This window comes from Prinia subflava, chromosome 2, assembly GCF_021018805.1.
Source record: "Prinia subflava isolate CZ2003 ecotype Zambia chromosome 2, Cam_Psub_1.2, whole genome shotgun sequence".
Classification (NCBI taxonomy): Eukaryota; Metazoa; Chordata; class Aves; order Passeriformes; family Cisticolidae; genus Prinia; species Prinia subflava.
The window spans coordinates 77,424,261-77,437,949 of record NC_086248.1 but is presented as its reverse complement, the minus strand read 5'-3'; the positions used below and the strand labels follow the sequence as shown (position 1 = coordinate 77,437,949).

Below are 13,689 nucleotides of genomic sequence, written 5' to 3'. Positions count from 1 at the left end.
TATTGCAATAGTGAATGTTTTGTCAAGTTTCAAAATGAGTCGTGTGAGATACTTCTTACACAAGAGATAAGAGAAGGAAGGTTTCCCCCTTTCACTGCCTTCTGAGAAAAGAGGGTGGTGGGCAATTCCTGACACTTGCCTTTTATCTAAGGGATAACTTCCTTCTTGAATACGTGCACTGTGAACAGGGAGTGCTCTGCATGGCATTTTTGTCTTTTAGAAGAGAGCTGTTCAAGCTGATTTTGTGTTCCATTTCGCAAAACCAAGAACCTACTGTTACCTTTTGGAAACTGACTTCTCATCCTCGGCTTTCGTTTCCCCACCACACCCCAGTTGTCATCAGCCTCAGAAAAGGAAGAGAGATTAGAAGTGGTCAGCAATTGGAAGAAATAGCCTGCAATGCGTGATCTAGTTTTTTTTTTTTTTACTTGCTATTACAAACAGGTGACTTAAAACTGTTACTTGTAAACTTTAGTGCAAGTTTACATATTCCTGTTACGGCCTTAGACTTAAAATAGGTAACTTAAACCTTGCTTTTAATATTTGGTTTTATATTCTAGTGTCTTGTCTCTCACTGTAATCCACAAGTTAGTCACAGGTGCAGGGTGAGGGGTCAAGGAGGTACCACAAAATCTGACATTTCTGTCTAGGAAAGTATGAGCCTTGCTGTGCATGTCACCTATGCACGTATTTAGGCTCTCAAAAAGTATAATGGCTGAATTTAAACAAAGACTTTCCCTTCTTTTAACTTCTCTACTTTCAGTTGTGTGATAGGAGGGGGGAAGTATGTTGTCATCCCCAGCAAAGGACTATGAAAGCACCTGAGGTGGAAGTGTTCCCCCCAGCTTGTGTGCTCCACTTTGCACTACAACAGAAGCATCTGAGGGAGTCGTGTCCTCACCTGCCTCGTTTCAGGTGCCCTTGAACACAAACAGGAACTGTGGACAGCTTTTGGGAGTCAGGACAGAGGTGAGAAACTGTTACCAGTTTGTTCTTGCCAGCCAAAAGAAAACTCATTCACTGCGTATTAGCTTTTTATACATTTATTTTTGTATAAACAAACATTAAGACTAATTTTGTTAAGGCAGTTGTAGAACATAACAGTTGCTTGTGGGGATGAGGGACAAACACTGCTTCCTAATACCCTATGTCATTCTTTTAATACAGTGAACTGGACAATTTTAACTTTGGCAAGGACCATTAAGCTTTCTCTGTCAGTGAGTGCTGGAAGGGCCTCAGCAGTGTGCCAGGAATTGCACAGGTGCTTAGGAGGATGGATCCAGGAGTGGCATGTTTGGCCCTCAGCCTGTTGTAAGGGTTGGTCCCAGGGAAATGGGTATGAAATCATCTCTGCACTCTTTCAGAAGTATTTACTCGTTTGGTGCTGCTTTCCGCTGGGAGAAGTGCACTGCATGCAGTTGGAGAGGGAAGGACTAAGATTCACAAGGAATGCCAAATGTCTTCCTTACTGCAGGTTAAATCTGTGGCTCTTAGGAAGGCAGAACAGCCTGTGTCACTCCAGGAGTATGTATTTGCTGCTCACTACTCACCCACTGCCCCAGGAAAAGGCCACTGGGCCTGCCAGGTAATGTTTACAGTAAAATGCTACCCTGGAGAGGCCTTTCCTTTCTCCCCTCCCACCCGTTTTCCAACTCTTGTGTACAGTGTCTTCAAGTCTGGCTTGTTCATGTGCCTGATCATTACTACAGGATGCAATACTCAGTTTTTCACTGTTAAAGACTGTTATAGCAAATAGAGTGCAGGGCATGTGCTTTATTAAATAGCATTGTATATATTACAGAATTTTCTACTCTTGGGCTCTAAAAACTACATCTGAGCCCATGTTTCTGTTCATGACATTGAACGACCTATTTCTGAAAGCTTCAGAACATGGAATGCAAGTGTACACAAGATGTGTGAGGCAAAAAGCCCTCCAAGGCAGTCTCTCACACCTCACACAGCTATTTCTTCCTTCGTGTTGTAAATTTTACTGCCTCCACTATCCCTAAACTTCACTTATTGCTCCATACTAAAAGCACTACTTCACCTGCTTTTTAGGTGCTGTATATTGAAAAGGTGAGTTTCCAGATTGTCTGATGTACTGAATAGCAAATACATATTTCATGGAATGATTCATATTGTTGTATTAGCCTGTTTCTTCTGGCCTCAATTTTATTATGTGAAAAGAGCAATGTTTTCATACCAGCTGCTAGAATAAGATTACTCACTTTCTTCACTAGAGACTATAATGGTTTAGTCCTATGCCGAGTGAAAATGGACTGTCTTTGAAAGTGTCAACCACAACCTCCACTGCTCAGTGTTGGAATCTGTAGACTTGAAAACATTGGGATTTTTTTCCAATCATATTTGCTGTTAATGTCCCCTCTTTTGATTTTGTTTCCTGCATTAAACAAGTTATTTCTAGTAACCTGCAGATCCCTAACTCTGGAAGTTTAAAAACAGGAGGCGGCTGCCCTGAAATCAGTACCGGGAGTATCAGAGCAACCCCACTTTCCTCAGAGCTTGATTCCAGTTTTGTTTAATTCAGAAGGGCGTCCAATCAAGACAAACATTAAAAAAAACCCAGTCATACCCACTGTCCTAGGCCTCTCTCCTCAATCCCCCTCCTCTCCCCAGAAGAAAATAATTTACTTTTACTTCAGGCTGTTATGAGGCACCGAGTAAACTAATTTATCAGAAAAGACAGACGAGCAGATTAATTAGGTTCACAACAGTGAATGTATGTGGGGCATACATTTTAATGCACACTTTGCATTATTTCACTACACCATGCCCAGTTATTTTCTTTCCACACTTGTTAGTATGACCCAGAATTTTAAGTAGCATTTAAAACCAAAAGGAATTTTACTACCTCAATTTTTCCAAACTAAAATGACATTTACTTTGCAGAATTACAGGTTTCATCTATCCCTCAAATGTATAGCCTGGGGAAAGAGGGGGCAGTGGGTAACTTAGCTCTGCTCAGGCCACAGGGCCAAATTCTGATCCAGGTTATGCTACTGCTGGGCTCTGATGTCTGGATGATGTCCAGAGTCTGGCTGAAGTTTTGAAGGGCTGATGTAGTGCACACTGTGGGAATCAGTTCTAGATGTACCAAAACTCTAGAGTAGTTCTGCCAGTCCAGCAGAGCTGCTTCAGTCCAATACTGCTATAACCAAGCACAGCATCCCGCTGTACTGTACTTAAACACTGACAGATTATGGTTGTTAAACTGTGTGATCTACACAACTATCAAGTTTAATCATCTTGTAACAATCTTCTGACATTAAAGCCTGCACCTCTGGTTAGTTTCCAGGTAGAGTCTCTTCATACAAGCACGCTGGAATATTTTTTTTCTTCAAAACTTAGGACATTTCATAGGAAAACAAACCAACCACACATGTGCAAACCTGTTGTTGAGAGTATACGAAGGAGTGCAGCTTTCCAGCATGTCATCCAGCCCAAACCCCAGAGAAAAACAACAGGAGCACAAATTCAGATACGCACAGCAATTGCTCATCCTCTGATCTTACTTGAAGGATTGTGATATGCACTTTAGAGTTTTCAACAGTTGCATTTGTTCCCTTTGGATTGAAGCAGTCTCTGAAGGTGCTACTTGTGTTTCTGTTTGTTGTCATTGTTGCCATAGGTGGAGCCCTTGTTAATTTCTGTAACCCCGATCATCCATCTGACACCAACAGAAGCTGCAAAACAAACACAATGAAAGCTGCTTGAGGCAAGGCTTGAAGATCTGTACTGCTGCAGCATCATGAAAGAGACTTCAGATGTTTGCCTATGGCATCTCATGAAGGAAGAGCCTCGGGCTGGGCACGACCCCTCCCATCAGCAGGGAAGAGGCTGCAAGCAACCAGGATGGATGTGAGAGGCACAGGCACAGCCCTGCGTGCCGGGGGAAGGGAATTCTGCTGGCTTTCAACGGCCCCACATCCAGAAGAGCATGAGCAAGCGCAAGGGAACTTCGGATCTCGATAAACAAAAAAAATGTAAGTTGTGCATTGTTAATGTGCATTTGTTAATGACAGCTCGTGAAGAATCCATTACAAGAAACCAGGTTAATTTAAAAGACTTTTATAGATGTTTCAGTGGTAATAATTCACCATGTGCAAGGATTATTTTATTTATTTATCTGAGTCACTTTAAGTGCTAAAAGTTGAATGCACCTGAATCTAAGCTTCCCTCACACTTTTGGTTACTTTGTAAAGGGGCTCAGCTGCCCAAAATCTATTATTCCTCAAGCTTCTGCTCAGCTACTGTACACATTCAGAACTGCCAGGCTTCTTTCAGGGCTAAACCTATTAAGAAGTCACAAACATCCTCCCTCTGCTCAGAATGCTTTCCATAAAAAAGGGAACCCAAACCAAACAAAAAACCCAAGAAAGCCACAAACCTCCCCCAAGCCTCCAAACCCCACTGTCTTTCTGACTGATGACGAAAAAACCCAGTAAGGTGAGGTGCTCTAAATGCCACATTCCCATCAGTCTTTACTTCTCTAAGATTAGCTCTGGACAAATTCTCACCACCCAAAGGACTCTTTATTAAGTCAATGCCCGAGATCACCAAGAGAATCCATAGGTTTCATCCCACTGCCAGGCACCCCTGGTGACCCGCAGGGCTGATCCAGCACCGTGTCCTGGCATTTGCTGCCCTTCAGCACTGCAAGGGGAGGGGGTGCCAGCTGGCAAACAGTGCTGCCCTGTGCTCTACCTGCTGCTATTTGGCACAACAACATTGGCCACAGAGAGCCATCACCACAGACTCGTGCTGTGTAGTGTGCCAGTGAACTGACAGTGGTAACTGGAGCCCAGGGATGAGTCACACGTGATGGGACAGCACGGCTGGACACTGGGAAGCTGGTCTGCCCACGGGGCTGCCCTCAGGTCTTGTGGGTGCCGGGAAAGCAGGGCCCTCTCACAGGCAGAGCAGTGCAGCCAGCAGTCCAGAGAGGGAGCTGGCTCTGAGGGCACTCCCTGTCACTTACACTTCACTGTCAGTCCGTGAATAGAAACACACACCACTGAGACAAGCAAAGGCCTTCACTCTCACACTGACAAGAAGGAAAGAAAACCCTCTCTGACATTTGACTAGCCATGAGCTGGGGAACACAAAAGAAAGATCCAACACGTAGCCTGCAGTCTGGGATCATCACATAACAGTAAGCATGAAATCATTAAGATTTTAACCACAAGGGATAGAAACAGCATCTGGAGATGGACACAGAGCATAAATAAGAGCAGCTGTTACAGCAGCCACACACCATATTGGGGATTTCATCCAGTTCCAAGAATGCCTGGACACAAAAAGCAACTCATTCAGCAGTTCAGATGTCTTTTTGTCATCCTTTGCTCCCTGACAGAAGCTGCCACTGCGTTCTATCCCCGTTTCACCCTGTAGCCCTCAGCACTCTGGGGAAGGTGAGGAGCAAGGAGAAGAGGACTCCTCATGCTTGCCAAGCGTGTGGAAGCGAAGTAGGGTAAGGCTGGGCTGCCTCTCTGGTCTGTCCCTGCACCGCCTCCTCACCACAGCTCTCCTGGAGCCTCAGTGCAGAGTGATACCATCACATTTAAGGATTTATTCACTTCTTGTTTTACACACAACTGTAGTAAGGGGAACTTCAGGGCTTTTACTTCAAGAAAGGGGAGAAAGGGAGATGGAGCAGTAACTAATCAGGTGTGCCTAACTTTACAGCTGTAAGGGTTTAAGACCACCCTAAGAAGTGCATGAGAGAAGCTACTGGCTGAAGCATCCCTGTGCTGCTCCACAGCAAACTGAGGTAACTGAGCTCCTGCATCTTTGTGCCCACCATTACTCAGCATCCAAAAGATGCAGGAGGTTGCTGAGGACCTGCTCTGCCTGCTGGAGTGCCAGGGGCTCAAGGAGGGCTGAGCTGACACAATCAGGAGAACCTTCTTCCTTGGAACACTATTTTAGCTCCAAGAAAACCACCACCTCCACATGTAGTATCTCATCTCTCAAGTGCCTCTCCTTAGGTCAATGGATTTCCACCTTTTCTCTTACACCTCAGGATTTTTTCTCATCTGTTACCCTGCCTTTATATCACATAGCAAGTGCTATAAGCAGCACAGCAGGCAGGGGCATAAAAATTTCCCACACAGAGTTTGCACTTGAGTTATATAGATTATGCACTGAAATTAAGATTTGTACAACTAAGACTGTATGAATGGTAGACATTTCCATTGAGGGCCTATCCTACATACTATGAAGGAGAAGGAACAAGCAACACACACAAAAAAAAGCAAACAACTCACCCCAAATCCCCCAATTTCTAAGCCCCAGACTATCTGGCAGCTCCACCAAAAGGCAGAATCAACACAGGCACGATCCTGCACATGGTTTGTATTGTGTTGTAAAACTTACTACAACCCTGCTGGCTTGTCCCCTCCTCACCTTCCATTCATCTCAGCCTGCAGGCATCGCCAGCCTGGCTGCTCAGGTCACATCGTGCTCCAGCCCTGTGGTCCACACTCTGCTCCTGGACACTGTGAAATCCATCCCAGGTTTGCAGTGTGATCCCACACACACAGCAGCTCCCACGGGATCCCAGCTGGCTCTCATTGCATGCACTCAGTTCAGTGGAACACTTTTCTCCCTTAGAACTGATAAATAGCTGCTGGCCCTGTGCCATCAGCCCAGATGCCACCCTGCTTTTAGCATTAAACATGGAATAGCTGCTGCCCCCTTTAAAAACCCTCTCATCTTTTGCATACACTCCCCTTTTAACTGCTCTTGACAGCTTTACAACAATTTACTTCTAAAGCATGAAGGGTGGGTGTCCTCCTCAACAAGTTATCAAAACATGAAAGGCAACCCAACATTTGCTTCTTTGAAGCCAAATGAGACTGGGGAAGCAGGAGGAGGAGAAGAAAAAAAGAAGCTGCTATCAGATACATTTGACAGACATGCTCATCACTTCAGCACTAAAATATCAGCACCAAGTTTTAAATAATTGTTGTGAGCTAAGTATCTAAACCTCTTGCCATGTGTCCTGTGAAACTAAAGCTGATTTTCAAAGCACTTTTGTCCCTCCAATTCCTTGAGCATTTATCCTCTGGAGTGTTGTGACAGGTAGAATTATAAAAGAAAGGCCTCATGCTCTATTATAATAGCTAGCCTGTCATCTCTTCTAAGTTGTCTTGGGTTATGTAACCAAAGAAATGTGTATTCTATTTTATCTGTTGAAACCAGTTGGGGAGATGTTTTTTTTTCCTTTCTCTCTTGTAACTCCAGGGGGGCAGATGCCTTCTGACAGTGGGCCAGCTGTTAAAACCAGGTGGGGCAGTGTTTCTTATCTCTTTCACCACTGTCCACCCTCTGGGGAATATCTTCTGTTAATGGGCCATTGAGGCTCACCAGTGACATGACACATTACATCATCCCACTGTGAGATGCACCACCCAGTGAGAGGGGAGCCAGCTGATCCTACCAAGATAAAACCTGAGATGCAGGAACACCAAGCATCCACTTTTTCACTGGATTCTCGGAAGACTGGACCCATCTCGCCAGCACCGGACATTTTTTGTCTACAGGATCATCTTTACTCCACAGAACATCTGTTACTCCAGGAAGACTTATTTGGACTGCGTCCAACACCCTGACAACAGGTATTCCTGACTCTGTCAGGGTTTTCTAGGACTTTTGTTTGTTTGCTTGTTTTTTTTGTATTACTGCATTTGCATTTTTAATATTGCTAGTGAAGAACTGTTATTCCTATTCCCATATTTTTGCCTGAAAGCTTCTAATTGCAAAATTGTAACAATTTAGAGGGAGGGAGTTTTACATTCTCCATTTCAAGGGAAACTCCAGTTTTCCCTGACAGATAACCTGTCTTTCCAAACCAAGGCATAAGTGTATTTAAGCAGTTTGCAAGTTCCCATGCGAAAACAATCTTGGTACGAAAGGTTCGTTAACACAACAGCTTATTCTTGGGTTGGAAAATAAATGCATCTGTGTAAACAGTAAGATCTGTTCCATGAGAACCCATAAAGGAAAAATGTAAACAACCTGAATCTTAGCACGTGCACACAGAAGGTGATTACCTTCTGACCAATAAATGAAGTAGTAAGAAAACTACCAGCCAATGGGTGTTGCACACGAGGTCTGTGAAAACTCTATCAGATAAGTAATGTGAATAAAGAATTGGCTTTTCCCGCATGAAGAAAGTGGAGTCTCGGCTAACTTATTACAATTCTGGAGCAGCGACTGCCTTGTATTGATTCAAGTAGCATCACAAAGGGCTCCCAGTCCCAGAGCAGCAGTAAGGTACGAGCACAGTGTGATGGCTGTTGGGAGTATAAACAGCCAAACTGCTGCACAGCAAAGCACGAGGGGACAGCATTCACATTGTAAAGAAATGTCATTGATTTAGGGCTGAATGCGTTTGAGCTGAGCCAAGCAGAGCTGTACATACATTGGTTATTCATTCTTAGATCTCACAGGGTCTGAGGGATTACCATCCTTCCACTCCAGCTCGAGTGGAGCATTTTTCTTACAGCTCTTTCCACCTAAACAGCCAGTTGCTTACAAGCCAGCCAGTGTTTTACTGGAGAGCATAATAAGCAGAAACCGTCCAAAGGACAAATGACAATCTAGAAGCAATGCAGAGGGTACCAGGTAAAAAGACCTCCTAGTTACTCTGCTCTATCACAAAAAGTTTATTTAGTGCTTATCTGTACCTGTCAGGTACTGAAACCCACCCTTAAACCCAGCAATCTGCTACAATGGGCCATTAGGGACTGCAGTAAAGTTCTGATTCTGGAATAGCAGGTGAGCTGTCAATGTGCCATAGAAAAAAACCAAACCACTGCCTGTGTGCTTCAGTTACAAACAGTGACAAAAGGCCTGCTAGGAGCAATAGGAAGAGCTGATTCTGTCATCTGAGGAATCCCTCCAGTCTACAGAACATCCTTCCTTTTACATTGTTAAGCCATCAGGCACCAATTCCCACTCCCACTGCAGAGACAGCAAACACAGTCCTCCCTGCTTTGCTACGGCCTGGCTGTGCTGGGCAGAGAGTTCCAGCTGCCACCAAGAGCCACAAGCTCCAAGCTGTGTTTGTGTCCATGCTCCGCTGTCTCCCAGCCTCCTCAGGAGTCACTGTGGAGCCCTTGCCTAAAGACAAACTGCAGAATAAAATACTGGGTGCTCCTCTGCCAATAGATGGCTGCACCACATCCAGAACATTCATGACAGAGATCCCCCTTAGGACACAGTTAGGGGAGAATGGTTTTGCTACAGAAACTCAGCTGTTGGCTGTGAAAGTCAATGTGACAGCTTGGGACGAGGTTTTTTCCCTGCTTCCACAGAAAGAGACCAATTATTCCCTACCAGCTATAACACTGGTTTTAAAGGAATATGGTAAAACAGAAACAGACTGTAACATACTAAGATAACTGTTGCTCTTTTGGCACAGAATCACACATCCAGTTTTAGGTGACCAGGATAAACCAGCTCTGAGTTTTGTTTGGTTTGACTAATGGCTGAGCATTCTTCCACTCCCATGGATTCTCTTTCCTCCACAGTTTCACAGTGGCTGCTATCTGCTCGTAAGTGAAATCGTCTTTCTCATTCCCTGCTCATCAGCAAAAGGTGGCTGAGTGATCAGGCAGCAGCCTCTACCACGGGTCCTCCACTGCAGGACAAATCCCAGGCAATTGCAGGCACTTCAGGATTGGTCACAGCACATGTGGAATGAGAACTGAGCTGCTGCTGGGCACAGAGGTGCTGCAGAGTGAGCAGAGGGCTGCAAGCTGCACCAGCCCCCACGTGAGGCAGGTGTGTATGGGGCAGCAGTGCACATCACACACCCTCAAGGGTGTTCCCTGCTGGCCTTTGGCAGCCTGGGAGCTCACACCCAATGCTGCTGTTCATTCTGGCAGCAGACTGCTGCTGTACTCTTACGGTAGCTCCAGTATTACAGATAACCTGAGACTAAATCCTTTGGATTATCACTGCATGCAAGAGATGACTCAGAGCAGCCTGCTTATTAACCTTTCCTTGTGGCTAGAAACAGAAGATAAATGGGGAGTAAGACAGCAAGAAAAGAGGAAGAAATGAAAAGAAGGTCATTCTGGCTGTCTATTCGTGGTAGCATCATAGCTTTTTTCCTTTACAGGTTCTTTCTTTCATTACTTGATAGAGGAAAGAGGTGACCCAGGTCACTAATGACAAGATTACATTGGGCTTAGGGTGGAGGGTGAGAGGTGTGGTGTCACTCAGCTAAATTATAAAGGGCTAAATCCAAACCCATGACAAATGCTACAATGCCAAGCAGTCAGGCAGTTGGCCCCGAGGTTAAACTCCAGAAACCCTAAATAATGGTGTGAGGCTCCCTGGGGAGGGTACACAAGGCATGAAGCACTTTGAAATGGCACCCAACCAACCAGTCTGCTGAGTGGAAAAACTGCACTAAGAGGAAAATGCTGATGGAAAGATGAGGAATTCAAACCATTCTGCAATAGCTATGCTTCAGTGCACCATTACCCCGTCCTTCCACAATCTGGCGCCAGACTATGCCAGCATTTCTTCCAAAGGCAGAACAAATGTTCTCTTGAGCAAATTGTCAGGCAGTAGATTTGCAATGGTGTCACACCTCATCCCACCCACTGCCCAGGAGCACAGGGGAGGCTGATCCACCTTCCTCTGCAAGTGACAGGGATTTGAACCCATCGCCTCCCATCCCTAGCACACCCCAACCACAGTGCTCACTCTGCACTCTCATCCTCTTCACCACAGAAGGGAAACGGGGCACTGCTTGCGACTTCCAACAAGTAAGGTGGGTGGAAAAAGAGGCTTTAAGTTGTAGTTGCTGCTCCAAGGAATTCTTACACATTTTACACAAAGCATTTCCAGGGTAACAAGCACCAACGGTTTCTCCAGATGAAGACAAGAGCTCAGGATTCCCTTCTTTTTCCCCTCTACCCTGCCCACCTAATGTACCAACTATTATGCTGGACCTTATCCTTGTTTTCCTTCTTCTGGCTCAAAGCATCATGCAGGAAATTTCCTGCCTGCATGAACACACACACACATATATAAATTGTTCCTTCTCTAATTACCTCTGTAAGAAGCATCAACATCAGCTCAACGCAGGATTTGTTTTGGTGGGCTGTTTCTGGAAGAGGATATTGTGTGCCTATCACATCAAACTCTTCACAGATGGCTAAAAGGATGTTAGTTTATCTAGATTAGATCAATCTAGCTCAAGATTCAGAATTCTGAGAATGCTAAGAAATGTTATGTGCTAGGAACAATTTCCTGGGTAGAGAGCAAAGATCCACTTCTGAGACAAGAAAATGCTCCACATTTTCCTATCTCCTGTGTTGCTATTCTGGACATGGCTTTTTAAGTCAGCTCTGTATCCAAGTTCTCTCAGAGCCAGGAAGACTGAAGTTCTGTTTCTGTTTTCAAGCTTGTTTGTAATATACAGAGATACGAAGGTGATGAAGTCATAAATATCTGTGATGGTCAGTGCAATCAAAGAAAATATTTGCTTTAAAAATATATGGCTTAATCTATAAGGGAACTTATTTTTCAAACCAGCACTCAATCACAGACACCCAGATATGATGCAGTTTGCTAAACTGAGCTGTTTCCTGCTTCCATCAAGAACACCAAGTAAGATTTCCCTCCCTTTTTTTGGGCCAGCTCCTTGTTCTGTTTTCCTTCCTCCTCTTAAATACTCTACTAGTTGAAATACGAACCAAGGCAGTTCAGAACTGCCACAGGAACTGCAGGAATCACCTGTGACACTCCATGCCCTGTGCTACACACCTCAGAGAGGATGGTCACAACAGGCTGTGCCTAAGTCACGAATTCATGGATTACCAGTGCATGACACATCAGACCATGATTAGACAACAGCATTCTCAAAGGAATAAATTATCCTTGCGCCTCTCTTCTAAGCATTTAAAGTAGAACACAGCAATACACAACACAAGAAAAGAAAGCCTTTTGTAGGCAACCCACTGAGAAGTCACTGTTTGAATTCTACAGGAACAGAAAATTTCATATGCAGCTCTTACAAAAATTAGTACAACTAAAAAAATGTAAAAAAAGAATCTTTTTAACTTAGTCCAGGCTAGAGTGGACATATTAGATGGGTTGTTGAATTCACAAGTCATCTTTATATTTAGCAAATCTCAGTAAATCCTACTGGACAGTTACCCTGTAAGTAATCTTCTTGTATCAGAAAACTTACCTATTATAATGACAAATGCAAAACTAGCCAGTGTCAGTGATGATCCACTGTTGATCATGTTGATGAGCAGCTTGAAGAAAGGATATAGCAGCAATAAGGCCCAGAAAAGCCAGTTCAAAAGTGTCCATGGTCGACGGGGTGGTATTGTAGGGACTGCTGGGTAGGTTCCTGTGCGGTAATACTCTTCCTGGAATGCATCCTAGTAGAACAAAGGAGGGCAACAATTAAATCCCCATCTGCCAACAAAACTAGCCATTCCTGGCTTTGATGTTCCTCCTTCTGGAGGCTTGTAACCACAGAGGAAGATCAAAGAGCAGCTGATGGCTGGAAAGCTTGTACTTTGAAGTCAATGAACACAGAGTCAAAAAAAAAAAAAAAAAGAAAAGGAAAAAAAAAACAAAACAACAAAAAAAACAAAGCAAGAAAGGGGGAGCACACACTGATGTGTGAATACTTTCTTTCTCCTACACACAGCAGCCTGAAAAATGCCGTACCTGGAGAGTATAGCACCCTAGGAAAACAGGAGGGATGATGGGATGTACACTCCTGCAGCAATGCAGACATCACTGCTGAACCTCCTGCAGGAGCCACAGCCACTGCCCAGGCACTGCAGGTAAGCCAGGGAAGTGTCTGGGCTCCACACTCAGCAGCATTCTCTGTTCCCTCGTTTTCTCCAACTGCTGCTCTCCAACAGCACCCACAAACCTGCCAGAAAAGGTGACCAGGCACCATTTTGTCCACACTCCAAAGAACACCACCCCCTCCTGTCTCTATCCCACAGATGTAGCCTGGTTCACCTTGTTCCCATGACGCTTGTGGTGGGAAGTTTGGGTGCTGAAGCTCCCTACAGGCAGTTTGGCATGCAAACAGTAAAAAGTCTCTCACTGGCTTTGAGCAAACTACTCGACCTTTAAGTATAGTACAGGGAGAATAATGGGCTGGGGGGTTGTTTTGTAGCATCTGTTCTTTAAAGCACAGGAGACTTTGAATTCAGTACCTTCCTCTACAGCCACACGGGCGAATAGCATTGCTTTTACTGATCTCATTAACCCAAGATACCAAAAGTGGGTGGGGGAAAAAACCCCCTCGCTCCTTGTTCAAAAGCAGATTATTAATCTGTTATTTGTTAATCTGTGTTATCACAAAAAACTGGTTAATGAATGAACTCAGCATTAGACTGACATAAAAAAACCCCCTTAATTTAATCAGAATGAAGTATGATATTTCTTTAAAGAAAGGATTTTTGGTTTCTAAAAATTCTAGGAAAGCCAAGACTAATCAACCAAAACTATTTTTTCTACTATGCTACGATTTTACACTTACACAAACAATTCTTTACATACTTAATAGCAAGTTGATTACTTAATTACATGCTGTTACCACGTTATCTATTTCAACGTGAACACTGAGCTTTTAAGGGATTATGCAGTAATTAAAGCACTGCAGTCTCTTTA

General features: G+C 44.2%; 1 protein-coding gene across 2 annotated transcripts in view; it reads right to left on the bottom strand.

Moving 5' to 3' along the window:
* Positions 1–14: 14 nt before the first annotated feature.
* Positions 15–13,689, bottom strand: part of AGPAT4 (1-acylglycerol-3-phosphate O-acyltransferase 4) — a 74,514-nt gene continuing 60,839 nt past the window's right edge. For both annotated transcript variants that reach the window (XM_063390638.1, XM_063390639.1), the window contains 2 exons: positions 12,236–12,434; positions 15–3,704 (listed from right to left, as the gene is read on the bottom strand). In XM_063390638.1, the coding sequence (XP_063246708.1) occupies positions 3,613–3,704; positions 12,236–12,434 (291 nt within the window). In that variant the 3' untranslated portion in view covers positions 15–3,612. The remainder of the gene's footprint in view (positions 3,705–12,235; positions 12,435–13,689) is intronic.